This window comes from Rhipicephalus microplus, chromosome 2 (assembly GCF_043290135.1).
Source record: "Rhipicephalus microplus isolate Deutch F79 chromosome 2, USDA_Rmic, whole genome shotgun sequence".
Lineage (NCBI taxonomy): Eukaryota > Metazoa > Arthropoda > Arachnida > Ixodida > Ixodidae > Rhipicephalus > Rhipicephalus microplus.
Genome location: NC_134701.1, coordinates 22,658,828 through 22,677,518, shown reverse-complemented (window position 1 = coordinate 22,677,518; position 18,691 = coordinate 22,658,828). Strand labels below are relative to the sequence as shown.

General features: G+C 46.2%; 1 protein-coding gene across 2 annotated transcripts in view; it reads left to right on the top strand.

Annotated features, from left to right (window-relative positions):
• The window catches only part of mRpL53 (mitochondrial ribosomal protein L53), a 28,445-nt gene that overhangs the window by 3,719 nt on the left and 6,035 nt on the right, over nt 1–18,691 (top strand). For both annotated transcript variants that reach the window (XM_037420287.2, XM_037420286.2), the window contains exon 2: nt 17,718–17,830. In XM_037420287.2, coding sequence (XP_037276184.1) covers nt 17,718–17,830 — 113 coding nt within the window. The remainder of the gene's footprint in view (nt 1–17,717; nt 17,831–18,691) is intronic.

Here is an 18,691-nt window from a genome sequence, read left to right as displayed (position 1 = left end):
CTTATTAATGAAGACTTCTAGGGAGCATGAAAGTGGACATTTGCTGGAAAATAGGACTGGTGGGGTTCATCAAACATATTGTAACGCGGACTGAAAGAGCGACGAAGAAGAGATCGGAGGAAGAAGAGGGACTTTGCCAGAAGTTTCTTTCTAAGTACTCAGGACCATTCGTCATTACTAAGTGCCTAAGTGACATCACTTACGCTGTTGCGAAAGTGACAGCTCAGAACCGGCGTTCACGCAAGCCGCAAATTGTGCACATTGCCCAGTTGAAGCCCTACAACAACTGATCGCTTCTACTCGCTCGGGGAGCTTCGTCTGGCCCGGAGTGAAATGTAACGCTGACTGAAAGAGCGAGGAAGAAGAGATCGGACGCTCTTGAGCGATGGTGATTCGGCAGTGACGGTAGAGCGCTGACATTTTTCAGTGTAAATAAACCCATCACATCCGTAACAATATTTTGAAACTGAGTTTGCATGGTATCAAGGGCTTGTGTTATAGTGTTAACCATTTCCGACCGAATCGCATGCTCCAGCTTATTAGATTCTTGAGCCCGTTCTTGTTGCAGCAGCCCAATAATGTGAGAGTAGGCAGAGATCTTGTCTGTGACCGGTTTAGAATGACGTGTCGGAGAATGGCTCTTTATTTTATTTCGAGACCGACTGCGGCTTGGCGTTGGGGACCGATTCCCATTCTTTTGGTCCAGCATGAGGTCGCGAAGTCTCTGATTTTCCTGCCGTAATTCCTGTACTTTTTGGCAAAGGCTCTTGATAAGCTGAGTCAGATCGGAAGAAGCGGCTGTTTGAATTCAGGTTACTTTACGAGGCGTCGGAGGGGTAGGCTGTGTGTCGTAGATGATAAATCATTAGTGTTGCGAGGAAGGGCTGATTCAGATATATTTCATTCAGGACAATGAGGGCTGAGTGAAATGTGTGTGGACGCTCCACAAGCCACGCAATGAGGAAACTGCTTACAGTTTGGGTCGACCTCATGCGGAGCTTTGCCACAGTCACGGCATACTGGCGAGAAGGAACAGTATTTGGCAACATGGCCCAAACGATGACCGTTGTAGCATGCGACCAGGCGAGGCCTATATTCGTGAACACGGATGACTTCATATTCAAACACCAAGCGTTTCGGTATGGAGTCTGTATCAAATGTCTAAAGCAGCAGCTGTGTTTTACCGAGCATGCGCACATTGGTGATTGTTGCCTGTTCACAGGGCAGATGCGCTTTGATGTACTCAATTCTTAGGCCGGGTCTGATCTTTATTACCCCACGAAAGCTGCCGACTGCGTGTGGCTGAAGAGGCGATATGTCGACATAAATTACTCGCACGCTACCATTGACTGTTGCCACTAAGCGCCAGAGTGTGTATAGTTTGCGAAAATGACCTTCGTCACGAAGTGTGATCTGTACGCAGCTACTGGTTATGTCAAAGCAGAGAATTGACATTTCTGCAATAAACGTTGACAGAGCACTTTGCTCTATGGCGTCTGTAAGGGCTTGTTTTAGAATGTCTGTCACATGCACTTTGTTTAGCGGCCTGATCAAAACAGTATAGCGGGGCCGACTCACCCGTTCTGCGTGCAGTCTGTTCGGTGACACTTGGCGTCGGTAGTACACGGCGTTATTCTTTTGTACCTCGTTGTCGAGAAGTTCAGTAGTGCCTGGGGAAGAGCCCGCTGCCGTGTCGTTGACATGAGGTTCGGTAGACGATTCTGATGACAACGTAGACTTCGTTGCATCCATTGTCTCGTTTTCGTCAGATAGTGTTGGGAAATCGCTTGAGTTCATTGGAACACTTGTGCATGTCATAGTCGTTTTCATAGTAGGTGTCTTGAGATTTGGAGTGAAACGCGCCAGGCGTAACAGGTTCACCAGGCACGGCACGGCCGCGCGGATGCGGTGCGAACGCGGCCGCCGGCAGCTGTGCCCTAGGCCAGTCTGAAGCTGCTCACTAGGCTTAGGGTGGTCAGTTCACCAAACACAGAGAAAAAGGTTCTCCAAAAACGCTGTATGTGCGACGCAGGCTCACCGTGTAACTGGCATTCACTTCTGCCACAGTGAACCATAGTCTATCAGCGGAAAAAACTGACAAGAAAACAAGGAGCTGAGGTCAGGCACGTGTGCCATCGTGGGTGCTCAGCAGCGCCCCCCTCCCCCTTTATTTTAGAACACCCATATACTTAAGACATCAACAGCACACCCAATGTTGCTAGCCTACACATTGAAAACAAAACTAGCGACACAACATAGTCTCCCCTAAAAAACCCATCAGTGTTAATACGCTGTTAGTGTGAGAAGAAACAGGTGCGACAACTTCAAAGAATACTTAATATACAATACTAATTACTAATTAAGAAAAGGAAACAAACTGCATAAGAGAAAAGTTACCGTTTATCGCTCATAGTCGTCATAATGTTTCGGAGGACGTGTTGATCTTGCAGATTGAACACGTGCTGGCCACGGTTGTCATTCATGAAGGCCCACATATGAAGCAGCTTGGTTGGCCACCCAAGCAGGAAGAGGCGCACCTATTTGTGGTTCAGGCATGCCAGCATCGTGAGCCACATGGGTCGTCGCAGGAACAGGCGTAACTGCAGCCACCACTCGAGGTGCCTCACGAGCAGCTTGTAGCTCTCCAAATGAAAGATCTTCCTTGAAAGTGAAGGAAGGTTTCCTCACCTGAACTATAGTGATGTTTGCCGCCTTTGCGACTCGAAGATCTATTTGCTTCTTGCTGCTGTCTTGCTTTTGCCTCACCCTGCAATGCAGCAAACTGAACTCAGTGGCTGGGTCTTTGAATAAAGAAGAGGACGGGTATCCGATGACGTCCAGACGTGTTCTTGGGAGCCTTCTGCCCAGCAACCGAGCTGGGGCGACTCTCGTTGTCGCATGCGGTGTGCACCGGCAAATTTTAACCTACTCGATGACTGTTGGGAGAAGTGGTCGGCGTCTAGCAACACTGTCTGTACAAAGTTTTTAAACACACAGTTGAAGCCTTCTACAAGTCTGTTTTTCTGGGGTTGGTACAAACAAAGTGTGCCAGAGGCGAATGGCACAATCCTTTAGGAACTGGTAGAAATATCTGGAGCGAAACTGAGGGCCGTTGCCACACATCACTTCGTCAGCGTAGCCCTCTCGAGAAGAAAAATGACAGCAGAAAGCTTGTCACTGTGTGCGTCGACACCTTGCTGCAAAACTGCACTTCCAGCCACTTATATAATAGTCTACGAGGGTGATGGCAAACCGGCAATAATGTAGCGCTCTTTGCATGGGACCAATGATATCGATGGTGACCTTCTGCCGTGGCCGCTCTCGAAAGGAAGCAGGGTATAGTGGAGTTACTGCAGTCTTGGCACTCTTGTCTGCATTATGGCATACTATTCAATTCCAGATAGCAACCTCGACTTGTCTGTCTATTCCAGGCCACCAAAATTGCTCTCGCAGTCTTGCCTTGGTGCGAACTATCCTAGGGTGTGCTTTGTGTGTAGTGCAAATAACCTTTAAGGTAAGGGATAGACGGACTACAAGGCGTTCTCCATGCAAAAGCAAGTTGTCGACCACAGACAGTTCTCCACGCATGGCAAAAAATGACTGTAGTTCACCCGAGACAGGCTTATGGAGTGGCCAAGATGTTGAGACATAAGCCTTTACTCGTTCCAAGGTAGCATCCTCATGCAGGGACTGCTGGAACTGCTCTGTGGTGAGGCAGAGTGGGGCAATGAGAGACAACACCTCTTCGTTGACCGAGGCATCTTTCTGCAAAACGGTCACTGGAAGGCGGGACAGGGCATCCGCAACTTGATTTTCTGAGCCTTTGCGGTACTTCACTTTATAATTATAGCGCATAAGATGTTGTGGCTAGCGCGAAATTCGAAAAGGACATCTTCCTGAGCCTTGAGACGACAGAAGGGAAACCAAGGCTTGGTGGCCTGTACGAAGTGTGAACCGCCGTCCCCAAAGGTATGTGTGCCAACGGTCGTAGGCCCAAACGCGGGCAAGGGCTTCCCGTTCACCAACTGCGGCATACTTCCTCTCTGCTGAGGATAGAGTGCGAGATGCAAATACAACTGCGCATAGCTGGTGCCCATCTACTTCTTGAAGAACAGCCCCAAGGCATCTGTGGAGACACTGGTCGGAAGAGTGGCATCAAACATCTGCCGAGAAGATTGTTGCACCGACGAGGCTGTTCAAGAGCTCTTCTGTGGGAGGGAGGGGAAAGCTATCAACGATGACAGCTTTGTAAAGTTCTAGAAGGTCAACACACAGTCAAATACCACCATCTTTTTTTATACTACAACGGTGGGAACACCCACTCAGAGGCATTAATGCGCTCGATGACTACCAGTTTCTTTAATCTATGGAGCTCTTCCGAAACTTGAGGTCGGAGTGTCAGTAGAAGACGCTGAAGTTTCAGTGTCGCAGGAAGTACCTCGGGCCGAGTCTTGATGCGACGAGCGAAGCCTTTGGCAAGCGGAAGGCCTGGGCCAAAGAGAGAGCCGCACTCGTTGGACAGGGTCTTCGGGAGGGGCTTGGCTGGCGAAACTTGGCACGAGCCTGAAAGTTGAGCAGCGTCGAGTGTCGCTGGATATGGCCGACGCCTCGAAGCAATGCAGGGACGAATCTTCAATGTGAAGGTACAAAACTCTGATCGCATTCATTCCGAAGATGAAAGTACCTAGCGCCAGAACGTAGAACAAGAGATAATCTGAGCGTCCTTTCAACGAGACTTCCGTGAAAAAACAACCACATACGGGAATGCAGCGCTTGGAGCAATCGAGTAGCTTCACTCACGGAGCGGAAAGAAGCAATTCATTAATCAGAATTTTGCTTGAAAATGCTTTCTTCCTAAATTGAAACAGGAAATCATGAGTCAACAAAGAACTTCAAAAACTTGCTGGCAATGAAAACTTCGACAAAATTACTGGCTAATGCAGGACTGGCCTCAGTACGGAGCTTTAACCCTTCAGTATCACTGGACAAGTCCTGGCAGTCGACTTCTTGAACGGAAGCAGTGGAATGACGTCACCTGTGGCAAACTGAGCGATGGCAGTGAGCACAGCGCTGACCTTGTGTGGGACGGGAGGACAATGAAGCACGGCGTTGGCCGGAATCATAACGATAACAGTACGGAGACACCGTTGAGTCGCTGAAGCACTCAGGGAAAACCGAGTCTTTGTGCAGCTGGTCGCAAGGGTCTGACTGGGGCGACAATAACTGATAAGAAGATGAGCGTGGCCATGTTGAACCTCTTGAAAAACGACTGCCCCGCGAAGTCGCTTGCTAAACGCACCCATGAACAAGCTCATGAACTTGCTGTGCAGCTTGCTCGAGTTGCTGTGCCAGCAGTACGGCACGCGATAAAAAGTGATGACCCCTCCAAAAGAAGACGTTCACCAAGACTTTCTTATGGGATTTTTTTACGGACTGGTCACGGAGAGAGTCGTCTGTGGTGACAAAAAAAAACACGAAGTAGCAAGTTCCCGTAAAGCGGCGACGTACTCCTGCATAGACTCGCCTGGCTGTTGGGTGCGGCGGCGGAAGCGATGGCATTCCAAGACAACATTGCTTGTCAAGGCAAAATGCTGCATCAACGCAGTGACAGCTTGGTTGAATGATGATAGTGGCCGAATTCTTTATCTCCTCGGTCTCAGACGTGGTATAACCTAAGGGAGCAGTTTCGGAGACGTGGGGTAGCAATGTGAAGAAAATACGCTGACTAAGTTTCCAAACTATGTAGCAGGAGGGCTTTGTGTCGTTTGGGTGTAAAGTCAGATGCCCCAGAGGCCAAAAGAAAAGTTTCAAACATGCAAAACTATTGCGGTCACGGTGGGCAGCCGTGCACGGGTGCCCACCGTGGCAGTGGCGGTAGGGCGAGGTTGGAAAACTGTGGCGGTAGGGCGAGGTTGGAAAAGCTCATGACTGGGGGGCGTGGCTACGGGCTAAGTAACGCCTTCGTTAAAGCTCATCGCCAATGTGGTGTCGCGACCTGGGGCCACGAAAAAGAGAACAGACACGTTTCCATTGCACGACATAAAAAATGATGCTTTACTTTAGAACACCTATATATATAAGACAACAACAGCACATTCAATGTTACTAGCCTACACATTGAAACCGAAACTAGCGACACAACACGTTTGCTAGATAAACCCAGAATATTAGAGCCTTCAAAGCCAACGTGCAGGGTACTGTGTGGTGGCGACCGTTTCAGATTATCGATGGTGGCAGCGTGCCTGATGTTTATCGTGGGCATCACAATTCTAGTGTTGCATGGTACGCACCTCGGTCGGAAGCTCTGTTGAGCTTCATAATAAAACTTAAAAGCGTGGTGGTATAGGTTAGTTCGTAGGTCATGACGATTTTTATAGCGCGAGCTCAGAACTACAACAAAAGGATAGCGCTCGTCTTTGTATCCTTTTTTGTCGTTCTGAGCTCATGCTATAATAATTGTCATAATAGAAGTTACCACAGTTTTCAGTCAAAGCTTCTCAAAACACTAACAGGAGACCTACATTATAACACTTTCTCATGTGACCCCCTGTGCAAAACGCGGGTGATTCGATTACCCAACACATTGCAATGGTCCGTATCTACCGCTCTCGCTGTTCTGCTTCGCGACAGCTACAGAAATAGGTAAAATTGAAGTCCTTTACATCCGTAGATATTCACAACGCAACAGTAGCTTCAACTCTGGTCTTTTTTCATAAGTAATGTACATTACGCACGGATTGAAATAGGAGACTTGAAGCGCATGGCTGCCGACACAGATAGCAGAGCTCGTGGAACCAAGGTGTTGCATTGTGGTATAGAGAGCTTGAACACCTACAGAGCAGGATAACTCCTTCTGGCTGCTAAATAGACGGTATTTAGTTAACCATGTGCCCACTGCCAGAGTGGCTCTGCTAGGCTAGCATACTTTCTCATACCGACAGAAATGGCTCGCCGGTGCACACGACTTATATTGTGGTGCGACTAAATGACCCTCTCGTTCTGTGCCTTTCGGTGGTGCTGCACATAGGGTCTGCAAATAAGAAACACGATTGTGCCAAGAAATTACACCTTACATTCGTTCGCAGACATGATGAACATAAACATCCACACAAAAGCATAGTGATACGTAGCTTTTTTTTTTGGCACAGAAAAAAGAAAAAAAGCAGTCACAGGTCTGTCTTCATGTAACATTAAGACTGTCTTGGAATATTGTTGTTTCATCCCAAGCAGGCAATACTGCCGCAATATGTCCTGGCGAACATTTGTGCGGGCATCAGCCACAGAAGAACACGCCAGCTTCTGACATTCTTCCTCGATGGCAGCGATAAGTTGTTGGAAGGACACTAATTCTAGTACCTTGTTTCAATGACACACGGACACCGACTTTTTTTTCTCTTTTGTCACGACATTGTTTTGTTGCGTGCATTTTGATAATATGCTGTATTTCCACCCTGCTAAAGTCCACTATGGGGATTGCAGCATCTGTAAATAAATAAAATAATGCATGAAATAAACTCATTATGCTTTTATGCAGCTTATGTTTATCATGCCGCCAAACGCACTTACGGTGCATGCAATCTCCTAGCCGAATCGTGTTTTTTACAAATACAGCAAGCGTGCTACACCATCAAGGCTTACTTAGGTAGAAATATATATGCAATTGGTTAATGAACATAAATTCCTTTGAGTTATATATTCATGTCATTTGAGTTGAGATGCTCATTATAAATACCTTTGGACTAAGTTTTCTCCATTCGCTGGTGTACCATCTCATATAGTTTTCATGCTGACAAAAGCTAAGCTACAAATTTATCATGCATTATTCACATTGCAATTTAATTATTGCAGTTTAGTACGGGCGACCACAACGCAGACTAAGATAGATAAAATCATTTCTTTACAAAAGGTACTTCTTCAGTGCATTGCAAATACTTTGGGACGTTACACCCCTCCTATCTATCTAGCGCATTGCAAATGTTGAACCCCAGGCAACAAAAGAAACATTGTCGCAGAAATACGAAACCATTCAAGTGGATCTATACTACGAATACAGTGTTTTACAGCTCTTTTATTATGCAAAAAACGAAAATTAATTTTTTTACATTCGTAGTGACATTAAAAGAGCATGACATACCTGTGCATCTAAAAAAACCTGCACCTTGGTTTTTAATGCGTTTTCACATTGAATATAAGCTGCCATCTCAAACACTATTTACCGAAAAATCTATACACTCATGTTCGCGCTACTAAGTTATTTCGAAAACCCCTGCACCTTGGTTTTTAATGTCTTTTCACACCAAATATAATAAGCTGCCACAATTTGCTGAAAATTTTGTATACTCATGTTCACGCTATAAATTGTCTCAAAAACCCCTGCACCTCGGTTTTAATGTGTTTTCACATGAAATATAAGCTGCCATCTCTCAAACACAATTTGCTGAACATTTTATATACTCATGTTGTTGCGACCAGGGTTTGCGGCATCGGAGTTGCGGGATCAAGATGTCGAGGCAGGAGGAGGTTGAACTTCGTAGAGAGGGTTTATTTACATTATTTACATGGCTTGGGCTCTCTGGCCCGAAGCTCTACATTTAAAAAGGCAGTCTATTGAACAAGCTCCGTAAATCACACTAAGCAGTCCGCGAGGGCTGATTAAATACAGTCTCATCTCCCCAGATCCCTAGATCGGGGAACAGGTCCTGCAAGGTGGTGCCAGCAGGGCTCTTCCTCGTCGTGTGTGTGCCGCTAGTCAAGAGGTCCCACAATCCGGACAGCATACACCAAAGGGTCCGCCGAACAGCTCGCCTAATTAGCGGGGTGATTTACGGTGGCCGCCGCGGTCTCTTCCAAGGAAGATACTGTCTTTGTTGTCCTCTCTCGTACGGTTAACGGCGTCGTGGCGGCACGACGTCTCACCTTCGGGCTAGCAGGGACAATGCCTGGCGAGCATAGGCAGCCCGCCGGTCAGCTACGTGATTGAGGATTAAAAGAGCGCCGCTCCCCCGTCAGCTCTGGTGCCGGCCACAACAGCTTCCCCATCGCCAGTTGAGTCGCCGAGGGCATCAGTCACCGCTTCTGCTCGAAGAGACGACGAAAGGGTCTGTAGTTGAAAGTCAGGAACTCGCCTTCGCTTGCCACATGGTCTGGGTAATCGCTCAAATCTTCGACAGCGAGAGAGCCTCCCCAGTAGACCGGCTTACGCACAATGGCGTCTGCCCAGACGAATTTCCAGGCCAAACTTAACAGCTCCTCCGCCGGCCGGAAAATCTCGGCTGGCCAGCGCTCCCAACCGCTGGGCATGAAGAGAATGGCTGGTGACGAGGACGATGGCCTGGCTTGTATCCTTCAGCTGCGAACTCATAACCAACTTTCCAACCACCTCACAATGATAGACAACAGCAAGGCGAACCACACAACACAATACCATGCTGCAGTCAAGCACATTGGACCCGCTTAAAACCCTCCAGGCTTCTCAAGAAACACAAACAAAAGAGAAACCTGTACGCTAAAATTTTGAGACAATTTTATGCCGCCAAAGTTACAACAATCATGGACGTGGAGATGCCTACCAAAAATTGAACAAATTGCCGTGCGAGAAAAGCACACAAAGGCAAATACAGTTTGGCCCCATATATCCGTAATCCCATTTTTACAATGCTGGCTTTTTCCCACCACCCGCACTACTAAGATATATCTTACATTTAACTTCATGACTAATTTCATGAAACATAACCAAATACAAAGGTTTCACACGAATTCTGCCAGACCCTATACACAAGTTATCTGGGCGCATTCTTCATTCTCTCAATATATCGAACTGTGTAATTCCTTAAAACGCATCCCTAATCTCAACGTTTGATATATAACATAATGCTCAGCTAAAGAATTCACCTGATGCCTGAGCACATACTAAAATAACAAAGGGAAATGCAACTCGTGTACTAACACGCTGATTTGCTGAATGTAGTTTCATGTCAGCCCATGTTTTTAAAGAATGCACATGACTGCTGTGCGCTCTAGCACGACATCATACTCTCATCCAAAGAGCGTTAGCATACCAATCGCACACCTAACCGTAGGCCATTTCCCAGTAACTCAACTAAAAACACTTGCAATGCTTTTTAAAAAAGATCTAGAAGGGAAAAACTTCTGCTACACAAACTAGCTGGGGAGATGACAAAGGAATACTACTTTAAAAGCGAAAATAAGCAAACAAACACGCTTCTAAGAAAATTCCTTTGTCCGACTCTCCAGCTTACAGCTGTCCCTCACCTCAATCGCACACGCGGCGGTCGCGGTCTTGCCGGATTTCGAGGGCGCCCGAGGCAATGTCGTGCAAGTGCTACAAGCTGAACGGTGCAGTCACGCATCATTCGCGATTTCAGCCTGCCCTGATCAAGTTCGCGGAGGGGACACCAGCGATCCGCAGAAAAGAGTGGCGATGCCCTCTTTGGGCTTGCACCCGCGCGGTGCTTCGTTATTGTGGCCTTTTTCCTAGGACCCCTTCGACACTCTTGTTCGCGGAAAACTTTAAACCTCTGCAGCAAATTCGGTCGCAAGGATGCGCGCTGTGGCCTACCCTTTCGTCGCTTCGCTTTCTTACGGTAACGTTTGCGACCGACCCTTTTCTCACAACTGGGAAATTGATCTCGGGTTGCGTTATTGCTGGCCTTACACCTCAAGGGTACTTCTGCACCACCTGCCACCTTACTTCGGCCCTTCGGTCTCTTAGCACTGTTGTCATGTCGGGCCGATTCACTGGTGCTAAGCCTGCACTCGCTGGCGCCCTGAACTGTGTTGTGGACAGAACCGAAGTAATACCGGCGCTCCCCACGTAAATTCATTCGCGAACCCGCTTTTCCCTTACTTTTCGTCCGGTTGCTCGGACGCATGCAAACCGACTTAGACGTCGATGCAAAGTGCCTAGTACTACTTGGTACGTTCAAAGGTTTTGCGCCCTCTTTTACATGCGTAGTACTGTTCGTCTCGCTCACGGCTCTCCGACGTCTCTTGCGTCTGCGCCGCTTTTTGCGTCTGGTTTCCGGGCCTCCAGATCGCATCTCACACTCGTGAACCCTCTCACAGCTTTCATCAGCTGTCTCAGTCGCGCGGTCTAAATGATTTTCGACCAAATCATTTTTTTTCTCACCCTCTATACCGACGGACTGGTTAACACACTTGGGAACAATGCAGCTGTTTCCCTTCGAAAAATCTTGCTCGCATTCCTCAGAGCTGTCTGCAACTGCACTGATACCATTCTCTACTGTCGCTGCTTCGCCTGAGTTTTCTCCGGTGTCCTTGACTACTTCCACACTGTCTGCAAGATCCACCGTCGCGACAAACACAGTTGAGGTCTGTACCAGCCTGCCTACCGCTATTCTAGCCATCTCGTTAGTATTAAACTGGCACAGCACCTCGTCTAATTCGCTCTGGCCTTCGTCGGCCTCTCTACGCAGCACAGCATCTTTAGCAGCACTCAAATTTGGTTCTTCATTGAACCTGCTGCTGTCCTTAAACGTGCTGGCCTTCTCTAAAGCTCTGGGCTGCACCACACTCATTTGCTTATCGCACTTCTCGTGCGCTACAGTTACGGATGGCTGAATTTTCCGTCTCATTGCCTCGTTTTTCTGTTCCGATTGTTCGAGCACCAAGGCGCGTGCTCGATCACGCTCTTTTCTATCCCTTATTTCCTTTTGTAGGTCCATACGGCACTATCCAATAACATGTCCCGCAGCACACACGAGTGTCATTACGCCTGCATCGCCCCCAACATACACATACACAAATACACAAACCGAACACGTGTATGGTCCCGGCGATGCTGCCTCCTCCGGTGAATCTTGCTTAAGCAGGGTGGAACGAGTCTGTCATCTCGCCGCTCGGGCCGACCACTCATGCTTTTTCGAACAGCAGTTGCGGTATAGGCACCTCCGAGGGGCGACATCTGGTGCTGATTTGAGCGTCGGCGGCTCATCAGTCAGAGACGCACAGTGTGATGGTCCGACGTCTGTAATCAGTGGAAGCTCGATATTGTGGCTTTTACCGGGGCACGAAGACGCCACGTGTCACATCTTTGCGTGGACCCAAAGGACAGCGGTTCTCCATAGAGTAATTTCAGCCATGCAGCGCCCAGCACATGGAAACAGCAGGGCGTCTTGGCGCTGCTCCTTATCTCCACAAAATGAGGCGGCTGCCTTCTTTCGTTCTGGCAGCTGCGGCAAAAGGGTGGCCCGCCAAACGCAACAATGTTCACACTACTAAGTTATCTCAACAACCTCTGCATCTTGGTATTCAAAATGTTTCACACTGAATATATAAGCTGCCATCTCTCAAACACAATTCGCCGAACATTCTATATTCTCCATGCTACTAAACTATGTAAAAATTCCTGCACCTTGGTTTTTAATGTGTTTTCACACCGAATATAAGCTGCCATCTCAAATAATTTACCAAAAATTCTGTATACTCATGTTCACGCTACTAAATTATCTCGTGTGGTAGTTAAGATGTATTTCACTAACATGTTAGCACAAACACGGCATATTCACGCATAACGTTGTATATCAAATGATCATGTTTTGTTTGACGGCTTAGCTTTTTGTGTACATATGTGTGTCGTTAAATGCTCAACGTTATTGAGTAAACCATGCATCTGAGTGTCGAATTTGTTTGGTACGAAAATGTGTATGCTCTTGCACTGTCATGTACAATGCCTCCTGGACTTAGTCATGCTGCTGACGGCAGCTTGTAGTGCCAGAGGACGGTATCTAGTTGGTACTAGAAGAAGTATCAAAGTTGATAAGCGCAGCATGCTGTTGACGGCAGCTTGTAGTGCCAGAGGATGTGTCTAGCTGGTACTAGAAGAAGTATCAAAGTTGATAAGCGCGGAGCTGTTACGTCTGCTGTTGTTCTTGCCGTTTTTCTGGCGAGTAAACCAGGAAGAACTTCATGGCGGTTCGATGATCATCCGACAAGCGGAGAGAAATTCGTAGCTCTTTTTATGAGTGTTAAATGCGCAAACACACCTAATATTTAGCTCAATTGTTGTTTTGCAAGTGCTGTCGCACCTGGTTGTGCAGCGAACTGTCCAAAGGAGTCGGGCTTTGCACTACACAAATATGAGCCGACAGGTCGCGTTACGAGTCTGCCAAACTCCAGAGTCTGATGTTTATTAGCCACTGAGCATTGGTTATTATGATCTGCTGGGATTTCATGAATGGCAAGCTATTTGAGCCTCTATTTGCACTGCCCTTATACATAAAAAAGTAAGAAATTGTCTAGCTCCAATTAAGCGGTGCCATCACAATGCGACCCTAAAAGGGAATGTTCATCACAGTGGAAGTAATGCATTTGTTCATTTTTCACTTTTAACAGTCACATGGCACTCTTATGTTTACTCAGTGAGGCTGAAACACGCCCCACTTGAAACCTCACATTAAAACCCATCAGATATGGTAGGGTTTCAACATGTTGGCTGCGTTGTCACGCGTCTGTTCACATCTGGCTGGCGCCTGTGTTCTCAGGATCTCCACAGAATCAAACTGTCCTGCCATTATTGATGGCCCATATTCAGCGGTATTTACAAAAACTGAAAATTGCTATTTGCAATACGCACCAGCTATAGGTGGTGCACTGTACGATTCGAGACGCTGCTCGGAGGAGGGTTAGACAGTTTGTTAGTACAAAAACAGATATGACGTGTGGCGGTATGGCCCATGCCACTCCCACTGGATGAAGTCATGAGCTACACTGAAAGATAGCAAACCAAGATACTTTTCCAAACCATGGAAGTTCGCCACTCATATATTTGCCACAGTGTGAAAGCTTATATTATAGCCTCGTTACCATGTTTAAGTGATGATTTGTGCAATTTTGTGCATGCTGCAGAAAACTTCATGAATTATAATTGAAGTACGAACTAAATGGTACTTTAAGGTAATATGTACCGAGCCTGTGCGTGATGGATTTGCTGCAGTAGTACACCGCTAGCAAGTAACGCCATCGCTGCTGTACGGGACCGAGAGTTTAAAGTGGTGATGGTTTGCAAACAAATGCCGTCATCAGTACTTGCAGTGCCAGGAATATGGAGTCGCTTCTTCAACGGAACCCTAACATTTAACATCCCATGCAGTAGCGCTTGTATCACAGCCATGCTAAGACTCCAGCATTGCACAATTCAATGCACTCAGATTTTGCAGGTTAAATCAGCATGATCGAAATATGAATATTAAAAGAGTGCACGCAGATGTTTTTTGCCACTACAAATTCTTCAACCTTTCGAAAACTGATGAAACTACTTTGCCGTTTGGAAGGTGCTGGTGAAGTAAAGATGTTAGGTGAAAGGCGTAAATAGTGGCCATGACTTCGTGTTTGATCACTCGAAAGATTTCGCTTCACTGGTCGAGCTCAATCATGTTGGCGGAGTGCAGCTCTCCATAATATTCAGTGTAATTGTGCTACATGCAATTCACAGCAAAAAAGTATGCTTTTATTTTGATCTCGCTGAAGGATATTATACATTAAATGCAATCGAAGGGACTTGCGAGTGTGAAGAAAATAATACACGAGGGGAAGTAAGCTCAGCTCGCTCTTTGCGAGTTTAGCTGATCGTTCGTCACTCTCACTCTCGGTGCTTTCACAGCCTTCTGTGTCTAGTGAAAAATAATCATCGTCAAGATGGTTTTTTTCAACTTTACTGCCGAAAGCAATCTGAAGAATTTTCTTCACTGAAGACTTTAATGTTTATTTGGACTTGGAGAACATTTTGCTCTCAAACTGGCCAACAAGCAAATAACTTGCAGTGTGCTGCCACCTATCAACAAACAAGCGGCACAGCCAGCACAGTACTAGCCAGTTTGAGGGGGCTAAGTTACAAAAGAGCTAATCCCGAGTCCGCACGACTTCCTGTATGCAATGTTATAAGATTCTTGCTGTTCAAAATAGCTGACGAATGCTATATGCAAGTAAAACAAGGTGAACTTCAACCGAATAGGTCAGGCGATAATGTTTAACTAACCTACGTGGCTACAGAAAACCTTGTGAAGCTGATATGAGTACGCTGTGGACTGTCATTGAAAGCGTGAGTTGTCTTGTATTTCCACGAAGACCTCGCGTCTCGCTAGAATGGATTAGGTGATTTATCATGTCACAGAGGGCCCAGTTTTTTCACTGATACAGGAAACATGCAAAGCCGTAATTTTATAACACCAAGGCTAGCATAGCCGAACAAGGGAGCGATTGCATAGTGCTGCCATACTGACCCTCCTCATGGGGACGCTCCTGAGTTCGTATGGTTGTGTGACAGTCTATGGGCATTGTGAATACATCTAACTGGACAGCAGAGGGCTATCACTTCACACCAGCTGCAGTTGTCGACGTGATGATGTCCCATATGGCAACGCTCTTCACGTTACTATTTTCTGGTCAATGCTGTGTCGTCTAACATTCGATATCAAAAGCGTCTAGGTGCCTTTTGAACCATCTTAATTAATAGAAAGACTTCATGCAGGATCGAATGAGCGGTCACTAAATTGCTGAGGATTATATTTTCAGATTGTTGCAATGGTTTGGAAATACCCTAGCCAAGGTGTTACATTCAATACACTGACATTGGCAAGCATAGTCACAGGTATAATATAGAATGTAACGCATCATGCATGAATGACTGCACATGCCAGCATTGGTACTCGCATGTGTTTTAGAATGGAGTCTGCTATAACCATTGTCGAGACAATCTGATTAGAATACTACACAAATTTGTCACTAGCATTGTTCGATAATATCAGCAGCAGTTCGGGGTGGTGCAAATCAATCACACTGTAAAAGAAGTGTGCTCGTAGATATCTTATGTCTATGTACACATTTAGCATCTGCTGCCTGTTGCATAAAAATTTAGAGACTAGAATTTCAAGTTTATTTGAGAAAGTGTTGCTATAAGTCATTATTTTATGAGACAACATTAGTTATTTGCTCAAAAATTGGCTTTTTAAGCACTGTGTCCACCCTTCGGGTTTTTCATCACAGTTCATGAAGAAGTATGTCTGAACCATCAGGCTTGTTGCAGAGACAGCAATAGGTGGATAGCAAAATAATGGCTCACCCAAAGGATTGTGGGCTACGGCGCTCGTCTGCATCGACTTCTTGTTCGAGATGCCGTGCTGCCGTACGGGCATTTTTGCCAGTGCTGTCGCTTCCTGCGTGTTCCATCTAACACCCGCGGTGCCCTTTTCTCACAAATCGCTGCATAATACTTTGGAGAGCTGTATAGTTTAGTTTAATTACAAATGCAGTCACTACGACATAGTTATAATCGTGCGAGCTGTCATTTTTTTAGTAAGCGGCATGCACCTTTGGACACATGCTTGTTGTTTTGCTGCGGAGGGTGTTATACGCATCTTTTGTCTCATAAAATGATTTTATGGACATCACAGCATCACGAAATATCCGTTCATTTGTATTTATTTTGCTTACCCATAAAATTATTTATTTGCCTTTGTGTTAAAACACCATCCCGGGTTCAATATAGTCAACTGTTTGTTACTCTGAAAATAAGATGCGCTCATAGTTTTCTCCTTTTTTACGCCTTTCCATCTTCCTACACGTTAGATCTCGTTCCATCATGCACTCGAACGTTGTGTTTCAATATATGCGAAATTCTCCGCACACAACACATAACAGAGCCTATCGGCACTTTACGCTAGCAAGTCTGACACAGTAAAGATGCTGTATCATGCTACTCCTTGCTTCAAAAAACTACTTCGATCATTTTAGGTCCCATAATACCAATAACAGAGTGGCCTTGTGGGCCTTTTACGTGCTCAGTGGTTTCCATAAATATGACAGAGTAGGCGTACTTCTTCTGTTGTCATCAAACGGATGTTTACATTCGGCAGCATGTGCCCATAAGTGCATGTGAGTGATTTTGAAGTGGTCACCATTTGTGCTCGGAAATAATAAATTGAGGTGGTTCTGGGAAGGATTACTGCATGGAATCAAAGCATAATTGCATGCTGCATTTGAAACGTGCCTCTTATCGTTCTTTGCATTTGCCCATTTCCACTCCTCATTTCGTTCTCTAAAATGCGCGAAATATCGTCTATCCATGCAAAAATAAAAAGAAAGAAAAGAAAAGAACATATTCGCTGAGCAAGCAGTTAGGAACGCTTCGCAGAATTGCACGTCTCTTTCTCTGTTACACTGCACAGCTGGGACCTTGAAGCGGCGAAAAGATGTGCCTCAAACTGGAAGTACCGTAGAAAATGACGCACCATTTTGCTATCCACCTATTGCCAGTAGTCAAACTCATTGTAGTCATGATATTTACTCTTTTGGCTTATATATTTAACTAAGCAAGTGAACACAAATGTCATATTGGTCAATTTTCTCAGCTTCATTTTCAAATCTGTTATGGCTCTGCATCCTGGCACTCCTTGGCCTTGACTGCCTTCTTGTATCAATAAGGCCTGGTCAAAATCATCATCAGGAAATACGCTAAATGGACATTCTTGCATTTGTCTGTCCTCTTTCATGCCAACAAGGTATTTTTTTTACCCCCCGTGGTAACGTTGAGTCATGTGCACACCATTGCTGCTAGATTATGCAGCGCGTGTCAGAGAAGTGGCATTACAATGCTTTTGCTTTAGTGCTGTTCCATACGTCCTGTGATGGCTTTCACCAGAATTACTGTTAGAACCATAGTATGTTGTCTTTCTGTGCAGAGACTTCCTGTATCATGTAAGTGCATCAAGGGTGCGATTGACCAACCCTGAGTGTTCCCTCAAGACTGAAGTGTTGTGCGACCGATCAGAGCCCACCGTTGATATTGTGTTCGGTAAGTGTACGTCTTGTACGCAGCTTCTCAGCTGCATGTGAGGCCACGGCAGCCTTTGAGCTCAGCAAACTTAAATATGCAAACACTCCATTCTCACATGTTGCTCTTTCTGAAACCTCATGGACGTGCCGATTGAAGGTGTTGATCGTGGACTACAGTAACACCAAAAATCCTGACATCGTTTCTGAGCACTACTAAACATGCTCTCTCTGGCATGTTTTCTTTTTTTCTCATTAGCACTATCAGTTTTTGCATTTGTGTGGATGTATCACCCCCTGTAAAGTCATTTGTGCCTTGTGGCACACATGTGCTTGCAGATAGGCCGCAGTTAGGGTTAACAGTCGCTGTGTGGTAGGTAGTGCAGTGCTCACGAGAGTTTACCATCATAACCATCATCATAGTTAGCGTGATAGCGCCAGCAGTGACGCCTGGCGGCAAGGCAGCACATGAGACATGAGCGGCTCTCTTTTGCGTGTGATGGCTGGCGCAAATGGTCGTCTCCTGGGGTGGGTCCATGGGGAGAGCGCGGCACCGCGAGTCGTCTCCCATGGGCCCCTGATGGCGAGTCGAGTGTTGACGGCGACGCCTTCGCGTTACCTTGTGTTTGATTGAGTATATTGAAATATTGTACAAGGTTGTTTAGCATATTGATCACTAGTGATGTAATGGATTCATTTGACGATATTGTAGATGTAAAAGTTGTTCGATAAATGTTTTGTTGTGGTTTGCTGCGACTGTGCCTGCTGTGTCTGTTCGCTCTGAGAGCGTGTTGCCTCACTTCGAGACCACACACATTTCCAGAGCCTCCAGTTACTGCTACAACAGCTGCCTAGGTGTTTTGAAAATAAGCAGAAAACTTTT